The sequence below is a fragment of the Eubalaena glacialis genome, chromosome 3 (genome assembly GCF_028564815.1).
Source record: "Eubalaena glacialis isolate mEubGla1 chromosome 3, mEubGla1.1.hap2.+ XY, whole genome shotgun sequence".
NCBI classification, from domain to species: domain Eukaryota; kingdom Metazoa; phylum Chordata; class Mammalia; order Artiodactyla; family Balaenidae; genus Eubalaena; species Eubalaena glacialis.
The window spans coordinates 55,531,722-55,557,980 of record NC_083718.1 but is presented as its reverse complement, the minus strand read 5'-3'; the positions used below and the strand labels follow the sequence as shown (position 1 = coordinate 55,557,980).

The following is a 26,259-nucleotide window of genomic DNA, read 5'->3' as shown; positions in this document are numbered from 1 at the left end:
TCATCTACTTGAATTTGATTGCAGCAGCTTCTTTTGGAACTTGAGTTTCTCTTTTCAGTTGCGCCTCTGCTCCATCCCACTTTCGGATCTCCATCCCACCACACACGCCAAATAGATCTCATTACTGGGGAAGATCTTCTGCATTTTAGCACTGACGCCCTAACTCTTGAGTAACTATTTTGTAGGCCTTCGTCCATCACGGAGGTGAGCCACAAATACTTCAAAGACCCCTGAGAGCCCAACAGTGGGCACCTCCTCCCCAGGCACCCTCCATGCCCACTGCCCCACAGCAGCCCTCCTCCCCAAGCCCACAGCTCTCAGTGCTGTTTTGCGGGCTCTTCGCTAGCCTGGGTCTCTAGTGCTTTTGCTCACAAGCACTACATAGTCATTTTCAGTAACCAAAGAGGCGTAGAGCAGGGACCAGAAATGATCATGCTGATGACAAACCATGGGATCTGCTTAACAAGGATATAATAAGCTCTATGGCTGATTTGAGATTTAAGCATACTCAGTAAGAGAGATTTTTCATGATTCACTGGGCCCCATCAAATATCAATGGCCCAAGGCAAAAATCTGTAGCCGAGATGTATGCTACAGTGTGGAGTTGTGGGACATTCGTTTCCAAAACCCAAAGGAAACTCATTCCTCGGAACACCATCTTTTTTTTAACAGCACCTTTCCTCCGGAGCTCAGAGGGCTTCTCCTAATAGAAGTTCAGTGCTCCTCACCATTCCGGTCTCTGAACATAATGAAATATGTGGTGGTGTCACTAGTCCCTGGGAAAACCGAGGGTCAGAGTAATAAAGAGATTTCATGGAAGCCATGGTGAAGAATGGGCTCCCAGGTAGTGACAGGCGTTAGCCCCACAGACTGAACTTAAAGTGTGGGTGTCCATCTTCTCATCCAACTCTCTGCCCAACGGGACGTATGGGCGATTGAAATATAAGATAAGCAGAGAAGGTAGCTTCACAGTTTTAACCAACGTGAGAAGATAAATTTTGAGGTACCATCCTTTTCTCTGTCTAACCCAAGGCTGCTCCTTATAGGAGGGCCCCCACCCCAGCCCACCCCTGCCACACATCTGTCCCCAACAATCCGTGGATGCTAACTGCAGCCTGAAGGGCTGACCCCTTACAGCGCCCCATACACCTCCACCTCCACTTGGTTCTGAGTCTCTTTAGCTGTTTCATTGCCCTTGTTCTAAACTCCTGGCTATGTACTCACACCTCCATTCCTATTCCGTCCTGGTTTGGGTATTATTTCCGGTCCCCCCAGCACCCGGGTCCTGGTGGCCCAGTGTAACCTGAAGGGATGTCTTCGGTCTGGACATCTCCCAGTAGATGAAGACTGCTGGATCTAATCCCCAGTCCTATAAACCCCTTTCTACCACAGCTCGCAGCCCTGCTACCCTGTATCCCTCCCTACTTCCCAGCACCCACACCCGCACTGCAGGACTAAGCAGTAAATTACTAACTCTCAGTCCTAAGGCTCTGTCAGTTTCCCTTAAGTGATCTACCCCCTCACTGATGGAACGCTCCAGAGCAGACCCTCCCAAAGGGAGAAGGCTACTGCAATGTAGAAACCTACTTAATTTTTGGAAACTTTGACCCTGGGACACATTAGTAAAATGTTTTATTCAACTTACCAGCTAGAAAGAATGTGTGTGTCTAGTTTATTAGGACCTGGAGAAGAGAAATGCTACGTCCACCTTAGAATTGGAAAGATGCTTGGAGGGTGGGGCCTTTCAGTGCATCTTGCATTTCTCCCCACCCTCACCTCCACCTTTGGAGGGGAGGCCGCTCTACTCCGTTGGTCTTCTTGGCGCGTCCCCAACTCACCCACTCATGACCCAGCTGTAGGTCCTTGGGTCCATCTTGCTGGCGAGGAACAAAGCATGACCCCACAAATGGTTCTTCATGGCCCACTCCAGGGCCTCCTGAAAACACAGACATCACCTTCAGTACCACCTTGCTCACCTGCCTCTGAGAGCGACAGCAAACGACTGTGCTTGGGGACTGCCCCCCCCACCACACCCGAGCAGCAGAGGCCGGGCTTCCAGGAAGACTCTCAGAGCCTCCCCTGCGAACGTGAGAAAGGAACGGTAGAGAAATGGCTTTAACTGGCAGGTACTTCTCTCTAAGCTGCCCCTTTCTCCAGCCTTCACCTTATCAAACCCCTTATGTGATTGCATTAGCTCCCCCTCAGACATAGTTTCCAGTTAGCTTTATCTCTTTAGCCAAAGCCACACAATACTTTTATGAACCTAAGCACCAAAAAATGAGAGAAGCATCTCACCCCCAGCATTGGGTCTCAAAAGACGAGTTGCGGGATGGTGTTCATGGGGCCGTGGTAGAGGAACCATTTCTTTCTTTCTTTCTTTCTTTTAATTAGTTTTTATTGGAGTACGGTTGCTTTACAATGTTGTGTTAGCCTCCACTGCACAACCAAATGAATAAGCCGTACACACACAGATACCCCCTCTCGAGGAACCATTTCTTTATTAACAACTGTGGCAGAGACTGCTAGTTCCTCACCCAAATCCAAGCTCCCTTTCCTAGGCCAAGAGCCGGACTGCATTTCCCACCTCCCTGGCACTGAGGTGTGGCTGAGTTCTAGGCCGTCAGATGGGAAGGGAAGCGATGTGTGAAGCTTCCAGGTCTGGCCCATAGAACCCCTCCCCATGCTCAACCCTCCATGGCCTCTTCCCCATCGGGCTGGAATGAAGATGACTTCCAGAAACTTTAGAGACTCTGCATTGAAGATGGTGGAGCCTCTTACAGCTGAGTCCCTGGGTGAGTACATGGAGGAGGGCTGCCCCATCTTCTGTTCACCTGCCCAGTACTCTCGCATGAAAAGAAAGAGGCTGCTATTATGGTTTGGGGGGGGGGGGTGTTTGTCTGTTTGTTTGTTTTTGGCTGCACCACGCAGCATGCAGGATCTTAGTTCCCTGACCAGGATCAAACCCATGCCCCCTGCTGTGGAAGCGTGGAGTCTTAACCACTGGACTGCCAGGGAAATCCCGAGACTGCTGTTATGTTTAAGCCATTATACATAATAGTTAACCTACCCCCACCTAATACTGTAACTAACTGCTTACTACCAAGTGCTTGTTAACTATCAACTTCATACGTCAAATTAATGACACCATTAACTTGGTGACATGGGTTTGAAGCTGCAAATTTTAAAACATACACACACACATATTCACCTCTTCATTTAATTTTCAAAACTATTTAGTAAGAGCTTAGTTTATATGTGAGGTTGACCTGGTATTAATAATTTCCTTAGTGCCCCCCAAATAATGTGCTTTTTGGACAGGAGGTCACTAATGAGGTATTTCCACCTCCAAATGAAAATGTATTTGATTATCCCAACATCTCCCATGTTATCTTCTTTAAAGAGAGAAGAAATTTAAACAATCACAGTTAAGAAATTCAGCCTCATATCCAGTAGAAGTAAAAATGACATTAAGATTGCTCTTTTTGAAACAACGAGGTCCTACTGTATAGCACAGGGGACTATATTCAATATTCTGTGATAAACCATAATGGAAAAGAATATTTAGAAAAAGAACGTATATATATGTATAACTAAATCACTTTGTTGTACAGCAGAAATTAACGTAACATGGTAAATCAACTATACTTAAATTTTTAAAAAAAGAAAAACAGGTGAAATCTTTAAAAAATAATGCTCTTTATGTATGTTAAACTATTTCATAATAGTATTTTTAAAAGGAGTTACTAATGATTGGTTGAGAATTACTAGTTTACTCAAAAATGTGCATCTCCAAAAATATAATTTACGAATAAGTGAAGAGGGGCTTCCCTGGTGGCACAGTGGTTGAGAGTCTGTCTGCTAATGCAGGGGACACGGGTTCGAGCCCTGGTCTGGGAGGATCCCACATGCCGTGGAGCAACTAGGCCCGTGAGCCACAACTACTGAGCCTGGGCGTCTGGAGCCTGTGCTCCACAACAAGAGAGGCCGCGATAGTGAGAGGCCCGCGCACCGCGATGAGGAGTGGCCCCCGCTTGCCACAACTAGAGAAAGCCCTCGCACAGAAACGAAGACCCAACACAGCCAAAAATAAATATAAAAATAAATAAATAAATAAAAGATTACTATTTAAAAAAAAAAAAAGAATAAGTGAAGAAATTGAGAACTTATATCAAGGATGTCAATCTCACACAATGCCAGAAATAAGACCCCAGTCAAGTGTTAATAAAGGTTTTAAAGATATTGTGGTGTCCAGCTTCTCATAGATCACCCTGAACTCCCATAGTGCTCTACCTACCCACCGCTTACCTTTGGGTCAATTTATGACAGGTGATGTGGTGGGTGATTACAAGCTCAGGCACCAGGCTGCCTAAATCTAAACCCTGGCTTTATTATTTACTAACTTTCCTCCTTGGTAAATACATAAAACAAGAATAGGACCTACTACGAAGATGAATGAGATAATGCATGTAAGGTGTTAAGTGCGTATCTGGCACATAGAAAGTATTTTTCAAATATTCGCTTTATTGCTGTTGTTATGGTCATTATTTATCATTCTTAAGGAAAGAGATTATCACTGATTTATTTCTGTATCCCCCGACTGGGTTCAATGCCTTAGAAGTAGTGGCTGCTTAATAAATGTTTATTGAATAAATGAATCACTAGTGAAATAGCAAGTCCCTACTATATAATGAATACACACACATACACACACACACACATATATATACATACATATAGATGCTATAAGTTGATCCCATCAATTTTCACTGACTATATCTTGCACTCGTTTAAAAGATAACATCACATACAAATACATACACACAATTAAAGATTTAAATGTAAAGGCGAAGTCACAAAAGTACTTCAACTTTATTTTCATAAATCAATTTTGAAGCAGGAAAAACCTTTCTAAATATGACCCCAGAAAAGTGATTTTGGACAGAAAATCCTAAAAAAGTAAAGCGCTCCTACAAATCAATAAGGCGGGGGATCAAAAATCCAACAGGAAAATGTGGAAAATCCGTGACAAAAAATAATCACAGATTAAAGGATATTCAACTTCATTTATAATGAGAAATGCAAATAACTACTATACATTTTTTCACCTCTCAGATTGGCACATATCCAAAAGTTTGGAAACACACTGGGCTGGTGACAGTGTGGGGAGACAGGCACTCTCATACATTGCTGGTAGAGTAATCGGTACAACCTCTGAAAGAGCAATTTGTCGATATCTATCAAAATTACAAACCCTTTGACCCAAAGCTTCCACTTCCACAAACTTTCCTTACATATATTCTCTCCACAGGGTAAAATGACAGTGTTATTCATTGCAGCATTATTTGTAACAGCAAAAGACTAGAAATAATCTAAATGTCAATCTATAGAGGTTTAGTTGAATCAATTATAATTTATCTATAGAAACCTATGCAGCCGTAAGAAATAATGAGGAAGGTATTTATATACTATAAGGAACAGGAGTCAGCAAAATGTGGCCTGAAGACCAAATTCAGCCCACTGCCTGTTTTGGTACAGCCCACAAGCTAAGAATAGTTTTTACATTTTTAAATTATTGGAAAAAATCAAAAGAAGAATAATGCTGCATCACATGAAAGTGATATATATTTCAAATTTCTATGTCGATAAATGAAGTTTTATTGAAACACAGCCACACCCATTTATTTACAGATTGTCTGTGGCTGCTTTCAGGGGACAACAGCACAGTTGAGTAGAGACTCCATGGCCTGCAAAGCCTAAAATATTTACTGTCTGTCCCTTTACAGAAAAAATTTGCCAACCCCAACATAGAGTGTTTCCTAAAGTATTTTGCTAAATGACAAAAGGAAGGTAAAGAAATGGTACGTAGTATGCTATAAGGGAAAAAAGGAGAAAATAATTATATATGCAGAAAATATCTCTGGATATTTCAATGAGAGAAATTGCATGGCTGGGAGGGGGTGGGGGACAGCATCATTTCTCCCATTATATCCCTTTCATCTTTTGATTTCTTTAATTAGATTGATTCAAATTGATTTCAATCATATATTCAAGTATTTAAGACTTTTGTAAAATGTAAGTTCAACTTCAAAACTGAACAAGGCATAAAATAATAGGGAAACATGTGAGGTGATGGATGTGTTAATTATCTAAATGGGAGGAATCCTTTCACAATGTATATGTATATCAAACCATCACATTGTACACTTTAAATATCTTACAATTTTGTCAAATATACCTCAATTTAAAAATTTTAATTAATAAATTCTAATTTACATGTCAAAAAATAAACACAGCATCACTTCATCAGTGGAATTAAAGTATTCAGTATTGATAGGTATATTTTAGATATAACTGATGGGGATATCATTTGTAAACAAACTTTCTGGAAACTGATTTAGTGTATATGTGAAGAACCTTTTAAAAGTGCATAGCCTTGGGACTTCCCTGGTGGCACAGTGGTTAAGAACCCACCTGCCAACGCAGGGGACATGAGTTCGAGCCCTGGTCCGGGAAGATCCCACATGCCGTGGAGCAACTAAGCCCGTGCGCCACAACTACTGGGCCTGCGCTCCAGAGCCCACGAGACACAACTACTGAAGCCTGTATGCCTAGAGCCACAACTACTGAAGCCCACGTGCCTAGAGCCCGTGCTCTGCAACAAGAGAAGCCACCGCAATGAGAAGTCCACGCAGCGCAACAGAGTAGCCCCTGCTCGCCACAACTAGAGAAAGCCCGCACGCAGCAACGAAGACCCAACGCAGTCAAAAGTAAATAAAATTAAAAAAAAAAAAAAAATGGTGCATAGCCTTTAACTGAGTAGTTCTACTTCTAGGAATGTATCTTAAAAAATCAGCCAAAGGTTTATACAACAAGATGTTTGAATTGTATAATTTATAATGGGTGACAAATCTGTACATAGCCTATATATTCAACAACAGTGAATTGGTTAAATAAAATGTGATACATTCATACAATAGAATATAGTCCATTTTTTAAATGGTACATTTTAATGCCATAAGAGTATTTCACCATATACTCTTAAGGGAAAAAGAAAGAAGTAATTGTATATGTAATTTAATTTGATTTTTAATATACACGCACTGAAAATACTAGAAGTAAATATATCAAAATGTTAACAGGCATTATCTTTTAGTGATAGGATTATGGGTGTTCTCCTTTTACTTTGTACCTTTCTGAACTTAAGTGCTATAAAACGAGTATATGTCACTCATATAATTGGGAGGGGTGAGTGGTGGGGATGCCGGTTACTTTTTTAAGCAGAAGCCCGCACAGCACTTGCCTTTTTCCTTCCGTAGTAGAGCAACTTAGTGAATTTCTCCACGATCTGTGCAGGCGTCTCCACGCTGGGGGGAATCTCCCCAGTGAGCAGGTTCCGGGTCCCCAGGCTCAGTACTGGCCAGTCCTCATCCGTCAGGTTGATGAGGTTGGCCACAGGCGGCTGCCGCTTGTACCTCTCCAGCTTCTTGCAGTCCTGCATCAGCAGCTCCGCGATGTCAGACCCCACCACGGACTGCAAGGGAAAGAGGGCCATCCTGGGAGAGAATCCTATTCATCCTCATGCTGGCAGCCCAGGCTGAAGGAAGAAGGCACCAGAGCACCTGCCCTCTTCAGGAGGAGGCTGACATGCAAACACAAGACAGCCCCTTCTTAGATTGTTGTATTTCAAACTCCAGCTTCACTCTCATGCTTGTTTCCTGCCTGTCAGGAGCCACAAAGATGACCAGAAATATGCACACTCTCCTAGGTGTATCATACTGGGCGATAACCCCAGGCTAGTGGAGAAGGGCAGGGGAAAGGTTAGCATTAGCAAACTGGCATTGACATCTGAGCAGTTTTTCCCCTTGAGGCTATTTGTTGCTTCTTTAATGTTACCTTTTATAATCAATCATGCCACAAGCCGAATCTTCTCTCTCCCAGGAAGACTTCAATTCCAGCCCAGCCTGCACCTGCCCACCCGCCAGCGCGGTGATACTGACCCCGTTCTGCCGACAAAGGAGAACCAACAGTTGCCACAGTAGAGCCGAGTCTCTGCTCCCCGGTGTCTCAGATTTGCGACTCTGCGCTGCTTTCTGCTGGCAAAACGTCACGATGTCCACCTTGTGTACATCTTCCCTGTGGAGAGATTTCAGGGAGCAAAGAGTGAGGGAAAGACTCGTCCCCCGGGTAGGACCACAGTCCCCTCCTACAGTGTGAGGGTGCTGCTGGGGCTGGAGATGGGGTAGAAGCCTGACAACCCAGGACGGGGGTAGTGAGTCTACAGCTACAGCATAGTTGTTTCCTTATACAACAGGAAGGGACCTCAGAGATTCTCTCATCCACCCTCTCCATTTTACAGAGGAGGAAACTGAGGCCCAGAGACCTGAAATGACTGTTTGGTAGCAAGGAAGAGCACAGACTCTGGGCTCAGACAACCCTGCGTTTAAATCTAGCCAGCCACTTCTCAGCTTACACAAGTTTCTTATCTCCTCTGCGCCTCGGCTCTTTTCGCTAAAATAGGAATAGTTAACAAATCTACCTCCAACTCAGCATCTTGTAATAACCTATAATGGAAAAGAATCGGAAAAAGAATAGATATATATACATATGTGTATATATATATATATATATATATATATATATATATATGAATTACTTTGCTGTACACCTGAAACTAACACAACATTGTAAATCAACTATATTTCAAACTAAACATTTTTTTAAAAGTCTACCTCCGTGCAAAAAGGAATTAGCCAATTGTATAGTGTATATAAGTGCTCAATAAACAGGAATTATTATTTGCTTGAGATCATTCAATGAAATCAATCAAACTGGGACCAGTACCCTAGTGTCCAAATACCCAGCTCGGTGCTCTACCCCACATCTGTATACCTGTGTGTAAGAAATGGAGACAACACTCATTTTTACTTGAAGGAACTGTCAAAATACTATGGGGATTTTCTTGGAGGGGGAAGCTTCAGGATAAGAACACATTTACACAGTAGTGATGATATTTTAAGGGCTTTGGTGTGCATTATCTCACCTCTGACACCAGCCAGGACTCCTCTGTCCACGACAAAGAGCATCCTGAATATTTATCGGTGACATGACTAGCAATGTAAAAGCAGTTCTAGCTCAATCCTGCAGAGGGCAGACTTGCACACTGTCCAGTAACTCAAACGCTGGCCATGTTATTTATCTCTCCAGAAAAAATTTTTCCATATGATCCACTTGCCTATGGTTTCCCAGGCTGTGTTCCACTCTTCTACCAGTTTAAGTACTATTAAGTACACAGAACGCTAAAACCCCTTACCATGTAGGCTTTGTAAAATAGAACTGATTTCAGATTTTTAAACCTTTAAGTTAATTTTTCTTTCTGCCTTTCAACACTCAAATTGCTTGTCAAAATGGCTCAGGCCACATTTGGCTCCAACTTGTAGCACGGAGATTCCACTCCAAAGGGGAGAGACATTTTCTTTCAAGGAAGTCAAGAACAAATCCCCAAAATGCTGATCTGGGCAGGAAGATTTTATAGGTTTCAAAAGCCCTTATTTTGCAGTTCTTATGGTAATTTACCTAATCAGGGGTCCTGAGAAAGTCCTCATCTTTTCTTGTTCCTCAGAATCATTAAGAATAACCTGGAACAAAAAATCAAGTTTGGTCTTCAAGACTATGTCCCCCCAGTGCCCCATTGCTCAGTTAAGTCCAGCATCAGAACCCAGAGCCGTGATCCTAGGATGTGGCTCAGTGCCTCATGGAGAAAGCAGAGGACAAAAATGAGCTCTCTAGTTGCTGAATATGACCCAATAGCATCTCAGGACAAACAGAAGTCTAGCATTACTTCTCTCACAGAAGAGCCCCAGCCATTTCTTCATACACACACACACGCGTGCACACACACCAATCCATAGGGTGCCTGGCCCAGTCCCCTCCAAGAGCACCTTATTCCTGGAGATGCCCAGGGCTCAGGCAAAGGGAAGCAGGGAGTAGAGTGCTGACATTTCAAGGACACAGAATCTTGTTTACCTCCATGCTGTGCAGTTCAACAAGGGCCGTCTGTCCATCACTGGGAGATCTGGGACCCACACACACCAGCTGACCTCCTGGCCCAAAACTCACAGGCACGTGAGGGATGTAGAACTTCATGGGTGTCTTGGGACCAGCTGCCGAGATGTCCTCTGACCAACAGACACAGATGGACACTGTTAGCATTACTGCCACTGCTTTGCTTTACTTCAGAAATACTCCACAGACACACTTCTTTCCAAATTCCACCTGGGACCAAGATAAGATTCTGGTTGGGCTACACAACTAGAAGAAGCCCATGCTCCGAGTGAGATCTGAACCTCTGAGAATATGTCAGAATATAATGCAAGGAGTTGTTGGTTTGGTCCAAATGATAATGTACCAGGGCCAGGCTCCCAGCAATGGTGACACACTGGGAACTCTGGCTCTCATAGTCCTAGTACTCAGGGCAAGTCTCCTACATCCAGACCTTTGTGACCTGCCTTCGCTTTCCCAAACTGACTCTGGTCTTTACTTTCTTCACCTATTACCTAACAGTACCTCTGAGTGCCTCCTCTCCCAGCCTGATGATGGCTAGGGGCAGTGCTCCCTTCCAAGAATCAGCTATGATGCAATCTCCAGTACCAGAGAAAAGGGGGGAAATGGAGCCAAAGTTGGCCACTCTGCTCAGGAGACCTACCTACACAAATGAGGCAGACAAATGGTCTGCTCTTGGAAATACAGGGCAAAGGTGACTTTCCAAGGCATGTGCCACCCAGCCCTCTTCTCAACAGACTCAGCCAACTCCTTTGATCACTTCAGTACCCACCAGCCTGAATTGGACGCCAAGCTGCTGCAGCCATGGGGTCGTACAGCTCAGAGGCATCTGCCATGTACTGACTGAGCTCATAGCTGCTGGAGGTGAGACCAGACTCGTGCTGCTGGAGAAGGTTGGACTCCTCGGTCAGTGATGGCTGGAAATTAAAAACAACAAAACACACGGGAAGAATCAGAAGCACTTTCAGAGAGACGGTCCTCCCAAGTGTTTCTTCAAAGCAACAAAATGCAAACTTTCAAATAAATATAATGAATGTGGATGTGCTGAAAGGAAAAGAAGGGATCATTCAATTGACAGGTGTTTGCTAAAGGATTCACTGTGGCCTAGTGGGAAGCGTGCAGGTCCTGGGGTCAGGGAGGCTGAATTCAATCCCAGCTTTGTCAATACCAAGTGCTGTGACCTTGAACAAGTGACTTAGACTCTCTGAGCTCAGGACCTTTATCTGCAATGTAGATAATCATACCTACCCTATATAGTTCAAGTACTTCCTCTTGCATTCATTCACCAACTGTTTAATGAGCACTTACTATGCTCCAGGTGCTATGCTTTCCCTAAGGATACAGGTGTACAAGAAATTCATGGAACTTACAGCCTGAGGACTGTAAAACAATGGATGCAAACAATGGATACAAAAGCTCTTTGTCCACACTGTAAAGTGCTGTATGTGTGTATGGCTGCTGTTATTGTGTTGTTGTTACTCTTAGTCATAATAGGAGCCCCGCCCTGTGAAGCATCAGGTGTACAGAAGAAACTGTCCCCACAAATCATACAAATCTCATCAGGGATACAAAATTAATACAAGACTGTCAAAAATGAAGAGCTTGTCTCTGTAGTATCTTTGTAACTTTTCCATAAATCTAAAATTATTCCAAAATTTAAAGTTTATTGTAAAAAAAATCCAAGAGCTCCATTTTGTAACCCAGCTGGTACACACAGTAAGATTTTAGAAAAGAGAGATGGAAGAGTCAAGAAAAATTCCGCTTTTCAGACCTGAATTAAAAGATTCTAGCGACTTCGCACTTCCTGGGTAAACCGAATTGCTAATCCACCAGTGACAGCCTCTTCTCTTTCCTACCTCGGAGTGATTTGGGTGACATTTCCTGATCCAGCCAACTTGGCAAAAAAATGCAAAAGGGCCAGATCAGGACCCCAGATCCAGAAGACTGAAACAGGGAGCAGGGAAAGGAAGAGGTGGGTGTAGAGGCTCTGCCAACTGGGGAGGAATGGGACCCCTCAGACTGCTGGCCACTGGGGACCCCGCCCCCCGGGGCCCTGCTCTGCCCCTACTGACGAGGGCAGGTGTGATGCACTGTCACAGACCACCAGCCCCATGTCACTTCAGATTACCTTGTTTTTCTGGGCCCCAGTTAGCGGACTCTCCAGAAATAAGTCCCCAGGCCTCTCCTGTCCAGAGTTAGAAGCAGGACTGTCTTTATAAGGGTTCCAACGATTAGATCTGCGGCAAAATGACAGGAGCAGGTGAGAGGGGGTCCAGGGCAGGCCAGCAAGGCTGAGCTTCTCTCTGCTGGAGGCTGTTCTGCTGCAAAGCGTGGGCAGGTGTCGGGTTGGCCCGTGTGTCGCAGGGAAAAGCCTTGTCCTCCATTTCTCCACCTCAGTCTATTAGACCAGAAAAACAGGAGCTCCTGGGGTTCATAGTACAGTCACTAGAAGTGGCCCCAAACCCTGCAGAGGAGGCTCGGTCTCTGTAGCCTGACGTCCTGGAATAAGTTAAATCAGAGCAGCTGGGTTGGTGAGTTCCAGGCAGGGTTAAGGCACCAGGTCTAAGGGCACCAGACAGGTGCTTGAACAAAATGCTGTTCCCTGCTCACCTTATCCCACGGGAGAGCCCATTCTCAGGGCACAGGAAGGGGCAGAGGAGAAGCACCCCAGCCCCAGGCAGGACCCAATCAGGAGAACTTCTGCAAGGCCACACCTGTTCCGAGGCCAACATAGAATTAAGGTCCTCCTCTAAGACGGACCTCAAGTAATCTCACAGGTTTTGGGAACCACCTCTCAGAATTAAGAATCCCTCCTCCTAGTGTCCATGTGAACAGCTGGTCCCAGCCAACCCAGGCTACTCTCACACCCCTGTGGCCAGAACAAAAGCAGACGGGCTTCTGAAGATGAGGGACCAGCACCAGATGACATAAGGTTTGCCTAACATAGCCTGCGTTTGGCTGAATCGTGTTGAACCGGCCTCTCCTTTCACACTTACTGGAACTGGGTCTCACTATTTGTTCCAAACGGACTATTCTGGTTTTCATGTTGGTGTTCATTCAGGTACTTTTGATCTCGATAATCTTCATGCCAGTTATAAGGACTCCCTTGCCTTGGCACTGCACCCTCAGAAAAAACAAAATAAAGACAGGTCACTTCCTATTCCTAAAAGTTCAGAAAGACACTAGCAAGCCATGAAGCTGAGTTACTGGAGCACAGCAGGTATAAAAACATACAGTCATCCCTCCGTATCCATGGGGGGGATTGGTTTCAGGACCTGGGGAAGTTCAAGTCCCGTATATAAAATGGTGTAGTGTTTGCATATAGCCTATGCACACCCTCCATATACTTTAAATCATCTCTAGATGAATTATAATGCCTAATACAATGTAAATGCTATGTAAATAGTTGTAAATACAATGTAGGTGCTTATGCAAATAGTTGCCTCCAAGCAGCAAATTCAAGTTTTGCTTTTTGGAATTTTCTTTTCTTCGAATATTTTCAATCATCAGTTGGAGGCAGACCCGCAGATTCGGAGGGCTGACCGTATTTGCCAAATTGAGTAAAGCTGATAAGTAAAAGCTAACAGTGAAAGTCCATAAGATGCATCTCTCTGAACCAATTAGCACGGCTCTATACAATGGTACAACAGTGGGGATCCTATGTGTGCGCACAGATGTTTGTGTTTTCAATGTTGAAACAGATTTCTCTTTGCTAGCAGGTCGGAAGATGCCTTTAGTACCTACCTAAAGCCTTACTATTGGTGTAAGGTTTAAGTTCTTTTTTGTACATATCTGCCTCCCTCAGGGTAAATGATGGTCAGACTCATTACAGCCCAGCCACACACTTGATGACTTCACTGTTAAGAACTGACTTCACTGTTACTTGGTCAGAGCCTATAATCTTAGAGGAAAAATATGGATGAAGTACAAACTATCCACAATACTAGTAATGTAGTAACAGTTTCGGTGACATCATCTACACATACAAAGAAAAATGACTCTTTTCTGTCTCTTCTTCTCAAGACATTTAGCAGTAGTGTCATTGCTGTGGCCTCATCTGGCCAAGAAAGAAGCAGGTGAGGCTGGGGCTCTACCTCAGCCGAGCAGGAGGCCCAGGGTGAGCCTCCGAGCATGGCCCTTTTGCCCTCCGCCCTATCCGACCAGCTGTACCATCCCAAAGGCTTCTTGGAGATTATTCCGTACCTCTTTCTCCCCGCAGCTGCTGCGGGTGTCCATGGTAGTAATAACTTCCATAAGCATATTCTTCCCTTAGGGCTGGAGAGTGATAGCTTTGATATAGATCCTCAAGGCCCGGCCTAAAGAATCACAAAGAAGGCCAGTCATTCAAGCATGAGCATGGTAAAGAGAAAAACCAACGGAGGACTTGACAAACAAACAACTTCAGAGGACAGAATTGTGACCCCCGTCTAGAATCTGCTCTAAAGCCACGGTTCATTCTGGATCCCATAACCAAAAAATCCAGAATCAGAGCAGGAGTAGGACCGTTGTGTCAGAACAAGGCTACAATTTTTATAGCAAAACCATAGCCAAGTGTCTCATTCTCCCTCCCCATGATCCCTCTTACTCCTCCGATACACACACCACCACCAACACAAAATATTATCTGAGAAACCCTGCTCTGACATCACCTTAGGAAACCCCTTCCCAAGAAGACTGTGTAAGTGCCCCATATACCACTGTAATTCCCATGCATATTATAGATGGCAATGAGACGAAAAAGTCAAGTTGGACCATCTTAAATCTGATTGCTTTTATTGCCTCTGTCCTTAACATACCTTCCTTCGAGAATTCAACAAAGGAAAGTCATGTTGTTAGTATCTTTATCAATTAATAATTCTTTACTATTTCATAGGGGCAGAATTCTTTACAATAACTGTCATAATTTCAACCCTAAATCTGGAGGCAGGAAAACATCACCCCACCTGAAAAAGTTAAAGTAGAAAATAGATGGCTTGCAACATTCCATAAAATATGAAGTCCAGGAGGAGGAACTCCAGATTCTCCTAGAATTACCTCACTGAGACCTCTTCATTCTGAATTTGGAGCCTACAAGCTTGTATCTGCTTTCTCTGATTTTTTTAAGTTCCCATTCATTCACTCAATACATTTTTTTTTTCTGTACCCATCACACTCTAGGTGATGTTCTAGGCACTAGGGCTCTTCTTGGTGCTGGTGGGTCAGTGCTAACCCTGGGTCAGAGTCTTCCAAAGAGGATAAGGAACTTTTTATAGAGATCCATAGGAAAAGCTTTTCCAGAGTCTACAAACATTGCCTTTTGTGATCCCAGAGTAAGAGGGTCTCATCTGCTGTCTTGAATTTCATCATTCTTTCTACCCTCTCCCCCCATCACCCAATCACATTGTGATGGCTTCTTTAAGAAGCTCCCCTAGGGGATAAAGAAAGGAAAATATTATATTTTCAGTCACCAAAATCCAATTTGGGAGAGGAAAGGGTGTAGCTAAGTCAGTGTAGTAGGGTGGAGAAGGAAAAAGAAGAAAAAGAGGAGAAATAAAAGGAAAAGGAACAAGGAAAAGAGCAATCTGTTTGTAAGCATTTAGGAGAGCTGGGTCAGTTCCAAGCTCTAAACCCATACCTTGAATACAACTGACTGGGATAACCACCTTTATAATAGTCAACCCTGGACACAGGCTGATGCCATTCCCCAGGCCTGGACGCATAATGAGGCTGCTGGTGGTCTGCCCCAGGGTCCTGCTGTGGTTGGGGGCTCCTGCCCATGTCTTGTCTTTGATGGACCCTCTCTCCATTGTGCCAAGAGTGACGAATAGGCCGATAGTATCTATCTCTCTGAAGCCCTCGGTCTGGATCCCTTGATGGTGCTGGGGGCCTTCCCGCTGGCTGAGGCGGCCACTGGGGAACCGAAGGCTCCATCCCTGACCTTCTGAATTTCTCTCGCGTTTTGAGTCAGTTGTGTAGTTACTTTATCTTCCTACAGACAAAACAGAAAGAAAAAAATTATTATCATTTTAGGCCTATATCCAAACATGAAGGTTAATTAGGTTTTGTGAAAGAAGCACCTATGGTCCTGAAAATCTTCTATCTAAAACAAACCACACAGGCACTGACACAGAGACATCTGAAAAAATCTCAAGGAGATATTTGAAATAAATAACAGGCTAGACAACTATACTGATGTTGCTATAAAAATTAAAAAGTATATTTGGAGCAACAATAGATGTGGGAGGCATGGGAGAGAGAACAGTAATAGATGAAGCTCCAAAACACTATCAAAGTGTCCCAATTAAATACATGTGTGCTGGACTTCCCTGGTGGCGCAGTGGTTAAGAATCTGTCTGCCAAGGCAGGGGACATGTGTTCGATCCCTGGTCTGGGAAGATCCCACATGCCGTGGAGCAACTAAGCCCACGCACCATAGCTACTGAGCCCACGTGCTGCAACTACTGAAGCCCGTGCACCTAGAGACTGTACTCTGCAACAAGAGAAGCCACCGTAATGAGAAGTCCATGCACCACAACGAAGAGTAGCCCCCGCTCGCCGCAACTAGAGAAAGCCTGCACACAGCAATGAAGACCCAACACAGCCAAAAATAAAATAAAAATAAAATAAAATTTTAAAAATACATGTGTGCTCACATATTCCACCAGTAAATGTTTATTCAGCATTTACTATGGAGGCCCTATGCTGTCATAGAAATAGAGCGGGCCTTAGACAGAGCTAGACCACAGTTCAAATCCTAACTCTGCCACTTATTAGCTAGTTAAATTTTTCAAGCCTTAATTTCCTTACCCATAAAATGAGGACCATAATGAGCTGACAGGGTCACTGTCAGAGTTAGAGATCCTTACATAAAGTGCCGAACACTCTGGCTGGTATATAGTAATTGTTCAATAAATAACAGTTAGCGTTATCAGAGATAAAGATTAGGGTAGTGTGAGCAGCTGAAGACATTTCCTAAATAAAAAGAAGCTTAAAGTGACCTCAAGAGACATCTTTTCTGAATCCTTGAAGTCTTAGAAGAACTAGGTCCTATCATCTGGCCATTCCTGCCCCTGCTCCAGGGGAGGCGATGAGACGCAAGTTTGGGATTGCTTCCCTGACAAACTAGAGAGCCGTGTCTCAGTAATCTTCCTGGCTGGAGATTTTAAAACCTGGAAGTCTCCCCAGCATCAAACTGATTTTCCCCACTTATGCTTCAAAATGGGAAATAGCTCCAGAGGACAAGATACCTTCCAAGCTTCTCTGCTTGTATCACAGAGCAGCACCTGCGTCCAGCTGCCCCCAAAGAAAAAGCACACCATCACACCTTACTGCTGCTCAGGAGTCTCTCGTGTCAGAATACATAGCTCAGTCACACCCCATGTTTCTTCTCCCTTGGGAACTATTTTACTTTGAAAAGTTCTGATCGGATCCAGTCAACTTGCTCCCACTCCTGAAACTCCCAGCCCAATATAAAAATGAATATCAGAACAAAAGGTCAAAGGGTGTGTGTTGAAATCAAGATGTCACACTGCTCGAACGCTGTGGAGCCAGGGTCCACAGCTATGAGCCGAGAGCTGTAAGCAGAACATACCAGAAGAACAAGGCACAGAAGTGCCTTCCACCTCAAGAGCAATCCAGCTCAGGAAAACTTGCACCTTCCTTCCTGTGTCAGCCCACTTTCTCGAAAAAGTCAGGTGCAATGAGAGCCTTTTCCAGCAGAGGCCAAATGCCCCGGACACAGTGAAAGGCTAAATGGGTCTTTCCTGAAGGCCCACGGAACTTGATAGCATTTGGACACAAGGAATTTCAACAAGAAGAAAGCTTCTTCCACCTTGTTCCCAGATATTTTCACTAGACAGCCCTTCTCCGACTGCAAAGGCGCAATACCCAGTCCCTTTGCCAAAGTCAACTACAATTGATTTTCGTTGCCAAGATATCAACTCCAGCAGGTTAGACCTTAGGTTACAATTAAGGACCCCAAATGAAAAGCACCTAAGATTCTCCAAATGAAGGCATTACGTCTACAGTGACAAGTCATACTCACACATCACATAAATGACCTTCCCTGGTCCCACTAAGGTCAGTATTGCCTTTCCTAATTTGACAGCACAGCAAGTACAGCCAAGACAAAGCAAGCAAGGGCGCTAGCATTCCCACACACCTGCTCTGACGGCTCTCCACCACCTTCCCTCAGCGCAGCTCCAGGAGTGTCTGCTCTCCTCCTGGACACTGTCAAAGTCCAGGTGCCACATCTACCAAGACCTACCTAGCCCTCAGATCTACAGCCTGTCAGCTACCTTTGCCACGGCCTCCATGGAGCCGAGCCACGAGGGCAAAGTACAGCGCAGCTCCCCCAGTCGGCCAGACCCGGCTTGGAGTATTTGCTCACAACCCTGTCAGAGGCTGCTGCTTCTGTTTGCCTGGTCGTGGGCTGAGCCAGGTTCACTCACATGTGACATGTGACAAAGCATCCAGACCCCCACAGCAAACAAGGAGCAGAGACCCGAGGGAGAGGAAGTGCAGAAAGCCCTGAGGCAGCCTGACCTGGGGAGAAGAGCATCGCCTATGCGTTGTGAACTCCTGGCTCGGCCACAAGTGGCTCTATCGCTCAACCTCTCGGCTTCTCCTCTAAAAGGGGAATAACAGTACTTAGCTTATGAGGGTCATCATGAGGAGTACAGGCAGACCTCAGAGATATTGCCAGCTCGGTTCCGGACCACTGCAACAAAGCGAGTCACACGAATGTGTTGGTTTCCCAGGGCATATAAAAGTTACGTTTACACTGTACTGTAGTCTATTGAAGTGTGCAATAGCATTATGTCTAAAAAACAATGTACCTTAATTTTAAAATACTTTGTTGCAAAAAAAAAAATGCCAAAACAATTACAATAATAACATCAAAGATCACTGATCACAGATCACCAAAACAAATGTAATAATAATGAAAAAGTTTTAAATACTGCAATAATTACCAAAATGTGACGCAGAGACACAAAGCAAGCATTATTGGAAAAAAGGCACCGACAGACTTGTTTGACGCAGGGCTGCCACAAACCTTCAGTTTGTAAAAAACACAGTAAAGTGAAGCGATATAAAACGAGGTATGCCTGTAAATGTTGGCAAAGTGGCACATGATATATAATTACGTATGCTCTTTAAATAAGTAGTATCTTTTCCTTTCAAAAGAGATGAGCTAATTCTACTGGCAGAGTACTCACTGGTGGGTAGTAAATGCCCAGTTTGGGTTTTTCTCATTCGTGTTTCTCTTCATTGGATTCTGGTTGTGCATCAATTGTGTTATCTAGATGCAAGGCAAATTTAAATGCCCAATATTGAACTGAAGGCACTGAGAAGTTTTCTATTACAAGAAAATAATTTCTTTGTTTGAAAAATAGATTTCTTTAGGTAAGTACAGAGTAGCTCATGTCCACTTCGGAATTAATATTTTAAAAGTCAGCAAATCATCATGCTGTACACCTTAAACTTATATGTTATATGTCAATTATATCTAAATAAAGCTGGGGGAAAATATAAATAAAACACAGAATTTGCTCTAAAAAGGTTCAAATCGATTATTCTTTCTTTCAACAAACACTGAGTCCTTATTATGTATCAGGATTTGACACACATAGACATGAAGGACACAGCCCTTGGTACTAAAAAGCTTCGAGCAAATTAACTTCTCATGTTTTTATTAGTCCAGGGAAGACCGCCATGGTTGGTCTCATGGTCAGATAGGGTAAGGTACCGAAGCTATAAGATTTTGTCACGGCCCTACAACTGACTCCTAGGACCTGACAACTGAGTGTAGAATTCTCTGACTCTGGGTCATGGTTTCTTACCCCACTGGTGAGGTTTGGCTCACTAATGGCTGCACTGCCATTTTTAATCCTCCTGGGAAGAGGTACTGGAGAAGGACACACACATTGACAGCAGGAATCAGAACATGGTTGATTATGACACAGACTCAGATATCAAATTATCTGTCCCAATATCTCACAATAACATTCAGAAAAATCTGATGTAACTCTTTTGGCTTATAACATGACATTAGTCCTGCCCTATAACACCAGCTACATTACTGAAATGTTGACTTTGGAAGATACCTTACAGGTTATTTTAGCAACTTCACTTTGTTGGTAATAAAACTAAGATCCAGAGAGATGAAGTGATTTACCCAACGTTGCAAAGCTAACTAGAAGCTCAGTTAAGATTAAACTGATGTACTGGACCTCCCTTGCATCAGGCTTACAAGAGCTTATTATTAAATATTCAGGAATTGTGTGAGCCAGTAGTTAAACCATTGATAATTTGAAATCCACCACAGTGAGAGTATTTACACCACAGAAATTGGCAAGTGCTACAAAGCCAGGTTGTTGTTGTTTTTAGATAATCAGTTTATCGGCATAATGATTACAACTCCAAACTCCTAACTCCTATTCCAGTGTTCTTTCAACCACAGAATTGTCATTCTTTTACAAGCCTTCATTGCACATCTCTGGTTTAAACATCTAGCTCAGTTATTCCAAATGCTCCTTTTGTGACATCCCAAAGCATCCCTAATTATCTCAAGTGTTATTATGAAACTCTTCAAACACTCACCAACCAAAATTAATTTTAATTAGTTTTAATTATTTTATATAGACATATGGCATACCACAGTTATATGGGTCATGGAATGAAATAGATCATGTGGGATCTCACCACTCCAAAAGGTTTGGGATTTATCAGTCCCTGCCTTCCCCAGCCCCATATATCAACAGTTACTAAGTCTTTCAACCTGGCAACTCCAGTCTTCCTGGTTCCTAACAAAATTCACTCAGTTTGAGAATACACTAGAAGCTCATCCCCAACAGGAGTTGGGCTAAAATTGGTCTTGTCACCTCAAGTCCTGGCTGCAGTGCCCTGGCATGATCCCACAGGCTCCCACATGCTGGAACAGTTATAGTCTTCACATTATCTCTTCCCCAAGTGTCCTGTCCTCTTGACTGATTCCTACTCTGCATTCCAACTATCCACTGCAATTGGAGCCCTGGCCAGTTGCTAATTGTTGTGAATTTCCTTTCCCAGTCCCTGCCACCCTTTCTAAATGTCAGACCACTAAGAGGATCTTGCTTCAACCAGGAATAACTACCCTAGTTTGACATCTATCTAACGAAAGCATCATCACTGCTAATGATGCTGCTAGTCTCTTCCCACCAGAATAGTGCTGATAGATGTGAACACTCACCTAGATCTAGGTCAGGTTTGCCATGAATCCGTGAGCACTATGATTTAATGACTGTTGACTCTTGCAAGGGAGAGCTCAGCAGCTGAGACATCCCCCAGGCTTGACCCCATTTCTTTACTAAAAGTAAAAATTTAGGGAACAAACTGAGAGGTCCTATGTCAACAGATGAACAGTAATTATTTGTCTGGGTAATGGGATTGAGGGTGATTTTATTTTTCTCTTCTTGTTTGTCCATATTTTCTAACTTTTCTACAATAAACTTACATTATTTTAAAAGACAAAATCAACTAGCATTATTTTTGATTAATACTATATCCAAGGCAAGATTCCTAGGTCAGAGGTTATATTTTTGTTAATTTTTATAAATTTCTTTCTAAAAATATTATAGCAATTTACACCCACACCAGCAATGCATGAGAAGACCTTTCTTTTTTTTTTTTTAAGTTTTTTTTTTAACATCTTTATTGGAGTATAATTGTTTTACAATGTTGTGTTAGTTTCTGCTGTATAACAAAGTGAATCAGCTATACGTATACATATATCTCCATATCCCCTCCCTCTTGCGTCTCCCTCCCACCCTCCCTATCCCACCCCTCTAGGTGGTCACAAAGCACCGAGCTGATCTCCCTGTGCTATGTGGCTGCTTCCCACTAGCTATCTATTTTACGTTTGGTAGTGTATATATGTCTATGCCACTCTTTCACTTCATCCCAGCTTACCCTTCCCCCTCCCCACGTCCTCAAGTCTATTCTCTACGTGAGAAGAACTTTCTGAACATTCTTATCCACACTGGATATTCTTTTTAATATTTGCCAATTAAAGGATGAAAAATAACAAAAAAAAAAAATACTATATCCAAATGTGGTGTTGTCCTATCAGTAACTAATTACGCACTCATGTTGCTAAAATGGAGCAGTGACTCCCCAAAGCATCCAAGATTGGACGATTGTGCTCAGTCTGCTCTTCTAGAAAGACGACTCTGGAAGTCATTCATTCACTAAGCAAATGTTTTTTGAACGCCCATTATATGCCCAGCATTGTCACTTGCACTGGGGATACTGAGATAAATGGCATATAATCCTTGCCCTAGCTTTCAGTCTGGTGGAGCAGTAGAAATTCAAATATGCAATCAATATGCAATGCAATCATTATTCTAATGGGTATAATCACTACTTTTTCAAATAGGAGGAAGCACAGGGGCATGTGCAGAACTAGAAACAGGGAGATGTGCTGTTCAAGGTTACCCCACAAACAGGCAAGACCAATGAATACCTCAACTAGAGCAACTGCAAAGAGGCTGGAAGAGAAGGAACAGATATATGAATATAAAGTAGAATCAACATGAATTGACACTCTGTTGAATGTAGAAAATGAAGGAGAAGGAAAAGTCAAGGACAATCTCAAGTTTTCAGGCTATAAAGACAGGACCACACTGCTCCTTTCGGGGATAATCATCTTGGAAGAGGGGCCAGTTTGGTGGGAGAAGATGACAACTTCAGCTCTGAACACGCTAATTGTGAGGGGCCTGTGGACAGAGGTAAGTGTGGTCAGTGAGAAGTCAGTTTTAAGAGTGTAGAGCTTAAGGAAGGGGTCTAAGGAGAGAGACGTGGTGACTGAAGCCACAGGTATGGGTAGTATTGCCTAGGAAAAGCTTGAAGTTAGAAGAGAAGTCCTAGGAAGAAGTTCTGAGGAATAGCAACATTGAAGAGCTGGACACAGGAAGAGGGGCCTGTGAAAGACCACAGTGAAGTGCCAGGAGGTGGGCAGAAAGCCAGGAGAGGATGGTTGCCCAGAAGGCAGGGGAGAGGTGATGGCTTCAGAAATGGGCACGTGGTCAACAATACTGACAATAGGAGAAACACTGAGAGAGGCAATAGTGAAATTGTTCTCCACATACTGGGTTTACCACCGAGGAGGTTTGATGATCATAACATGAATGATCTCAGTAGAACTATGGTCAAGGGAGTGAGGAATTAGACACAGAAATCACTTATACTGCGAATGGAAAGTAAGGAAAAGGAGAAAGCCAGTAGAGTTACTCTTTCAAGAAGCCTGGATGTGAAGAAAAGGGGACGATAGCCGGGACTACTATGAGGCACTTGGGATTGAAGAATTGGTTTAGGGTGGACAAGATGAAAGAGAATTATATGCTGATTCATACGGAGATTGGAGATACAGAAAGCAAATACAATTACTGAAGGAATAAATCTCAAAAGAGGCTGATCACATGGGATCCAGAGTATAGGAGCAAAAGTTAAGCCTAGCTAAGAGGAAGGGCATCTCTTCCTCTGAGAAAGAGATAAAGGGGGTGAAGATGGGCATGGATGGAGGCAAGTTTGTACAAAAAGGGACTGGATACTGAGACCTCTCTGTGGAGTAGACTGCTAGAGATCAGGGTGAGCATTTAGAGAGAGACCTGAGAAATGTGATGAATGTTTCGATTGGTCCATGCGGAAACTGGGAGTGGGCTTTAACCAGGAACATGTCCTCAGAGGAACAAGTAGGCAGGAAGCGCAGCTGTTATTGTACCCTTAGACAGATTTGAAACTCCATGGGGACATCGAGCATCTGTGTTTGGTCCAGGCTATGACCACAGTGCCTAGCATGGTGCCCAGTGTGTGATAAGAGCGCAATAAAGATTTTATTTATAAATGAATGGACATCTGAAATTTATAGCAGCAACAGCCTTACTGCAGATCGTATCCAGTAGTTTCCACAGCCTGAGTATAGAATTAAACTCTAACAGGGAGTTCCTAGAGAAAGTAAAAGGGAATGTTGAGGCAGTGAGTTAAGAGGACTGACCAGAGAGTGGTTAAAGGTATGCCATGTGGGTCATAAATGAGGCAGAAACACAAATTCTCTGCATACCTTGTTAAACTGAGGTCCCTAGAAATACTTAAGAGGCCCTCTCCAATAGGACAGTGAAAGAAAAACATTCAATCACAATTCAAAATAAAAAACCTTAGTTAAAGTGGGACTGACAGGATAATGCCTATACCCACCTTTCCAAAAATATCTGATACACTGAGATGCTTTGTAGTCAGCCAGCATCTCATAGCTCTGACTCCAGGAAGGAGACCTGGGGAAGGTTTACTGCCGAGCAGCCTCTTGACTCCAGCAAAGCCAGACCCTGAAGCCAGCCTTGGAGATCCAGAGCTCATGGCCTTGGCCAGGGATTGGCCACCAAGGCTTCGCCCCTTCCTTCCGGTAAGCTGAGTGGCAGGCGAGAGGCAGAGCAGCATGTGCCTGTCAGCAGTTCCATTATCAGGAAGGACGAGTGCCAGGAAAACATGGTCTAAGGGCCAGAGACAATTAGCCTGGCACAGGCATCACAAGCTACTCATGCCAATTCTGGGACTGTTGCTCTCACCACAGTTCTAGAAGTGAAGGTTTGGTTACTTTATTGGTTTTCTACAGGACCAAGGAACTCTGTATGTGAGCCCTGACAAAAGGGGTCCTTTAAATGTCACCCCTGTGGCTGCCTGCACACCTGCCCCCCCTGATTCCGCCTCTGCTGCCAGGCACTAGAGAAGGAGGGTATCACTCATGAAGACAAAGGCCTCCATTCTTCCTTATCAGCCCTGGACTGGCAGAGGGGGCCTCACTTTCTCCGCTCTTTGCCTCTCCCATTTTATTGATGCTCCCTGAACCAGGATGAGTGGGGTGGCAGTTGGATGCTGCTGTGACTTTTAACCCCACATCAAGCTCCATCAGGCAAAGGTGACTCATGCACCTGCTAAACGAAATGAAAGGCTATAAATGCTGGGAGTGTCCTCCAAGCCCCCAAAGCCAATAGAAGGTAAGCAGAATAAGGCTACCTGAGTGTGAAACTCAGCCCCACTATCTGCTGGCTGCAAGAAGTTAAGCAAGTTATTCTGTATCTCCTTTTCTTCCTCTATAAAATGGGGATGACAATAATAGAACTTTTCTCAGGGAGTTATTGTTTAAGAGTAAAATTAGGTTAAAAAACTACAAACTACCTGACATATAGTAAATGCTCAATAAATGTTAACTGTTACCATTTCCCTGAAAATGCTATAAAGTGCTTAGGAAGCGTTCTGTACAAGTCATCAGTCAGGAATTAATTGATTATCCATTACTGCTCTGAAATCCACAACTCCTCCTTCACATTTAACCCAGTGTCCCCACTGAACCATGAGATCAAGGGAAAATTGAGAATCTATGTCTCATAACTACATATGACAAAAAAGAATGGGTTAACGTAAAAACATCAGAATTAGAAACTTCACGAAAATGCAGTCCTATGCTTCTCACTCTGGACTACTTGTAGCCCCAGGGACAGTGCAGGATGCCACAGGATCAGCACTAATTTTATTTTATAAGCTATTTAAAATATTATTTTAATTTTTAACAAACACAAATATTGTACTATTGAATATTATGGAATAAAATTCAAATTTGTATTAATTTTTACAACAATGAGAAACTTCAAAAAATGTTTGTACTTGCAACGGGACAGGTACACACACACACCACACACACACACACACACACACACACATTCACATATACATCCCCTGCACCCCCAGGAATCACTCCCTGCCATTTAATGGAAATGTTTGAGAGACACATTCCGAACAAGAGCAGACATTCAGACATGTAACTGATGAGCTGGAAAAAATCTCTGGAAGGAATCCATCCCTGCAGGTGAAGCAGTGTCTAAGCCAGGGAAACTCAGGCCAAGGCATACAGCTCTTTGATTTACAGACCTGTAGCACTCCAAGCTCTCCACTGCTGGATAAAAATCCTCTATTATATAAGATTCTACAGGGTACCCAGGAGGCCAGTGACTCTCCCAGTTTACCTGGGACAGGAAGCGTTTGTTCTCCAGTTAAGGTACATTCTCAGACTCCTAATAGAAACACACCCCAATATTTTAGAGTCAAGATACTCTTCCTTGATGGTAACACACATGCATGACTCAGACTCATTTAAACTCTTTGAATAGGGGGAAATGTCATGCCACTCAG

At 43.5% G+C, this 26,259-nt stretch overlaps 1 protein-coding gene across 1 annotated transcript in view; it reads right to left on the bottom strand.

Moving 5' to 3' along the window:
* SEC16B (SEC16 homolog B, endoplasmic reticulum export factor) overlaps positions 1-16,022 on the bottom strand; it is a 36,476-nt gene extending 20,454 nt beyond the window's left edge. Inside the window, exons 1-10 of the mRNA XM_061185675.1 lie at positions 15,674-16,022; positions 14,263-14,375; positions 13,056-13,176; positions 12,188-12,296; positions 10,832-10,976; positions 10,024-10,175; positions 9,574-9,635; positions 7,998-8,133; positions 7,301-7,531; positions 1,839-1,936 (exon numbers count right to left, since the gene is read on the bottom strand). Coding sequence (XP_061041658.1) covers positions 1,839-1,936; positions 7,301-7,531; positions 7,998-8,133; positions 9,574-9,635; positions 10,024-10,175; positions 10,832-10,976; positions 12,188-12,296; positions 13,056-13,176; positions 14,263-14,375; positions 15,674-15,969 — 1,463 coding nt within the window. The 5' untranslated portion in view covers positions 15,970-16,022. The remainder of the gene's footprint in view (positions 1-1,838; positions 1,937-7,300; positions 7,532-7,997; positions 8,134-9,573; positions 9,636-10,023; positions 10,176-10,831; positions 10,977-12,187; positions 12,297-13,055; positions 13,177-14,262; positions 14,376-15,673) is intronic.
* Positions 16,023-26,259: the final 10,237 nt, after the last annotated feature.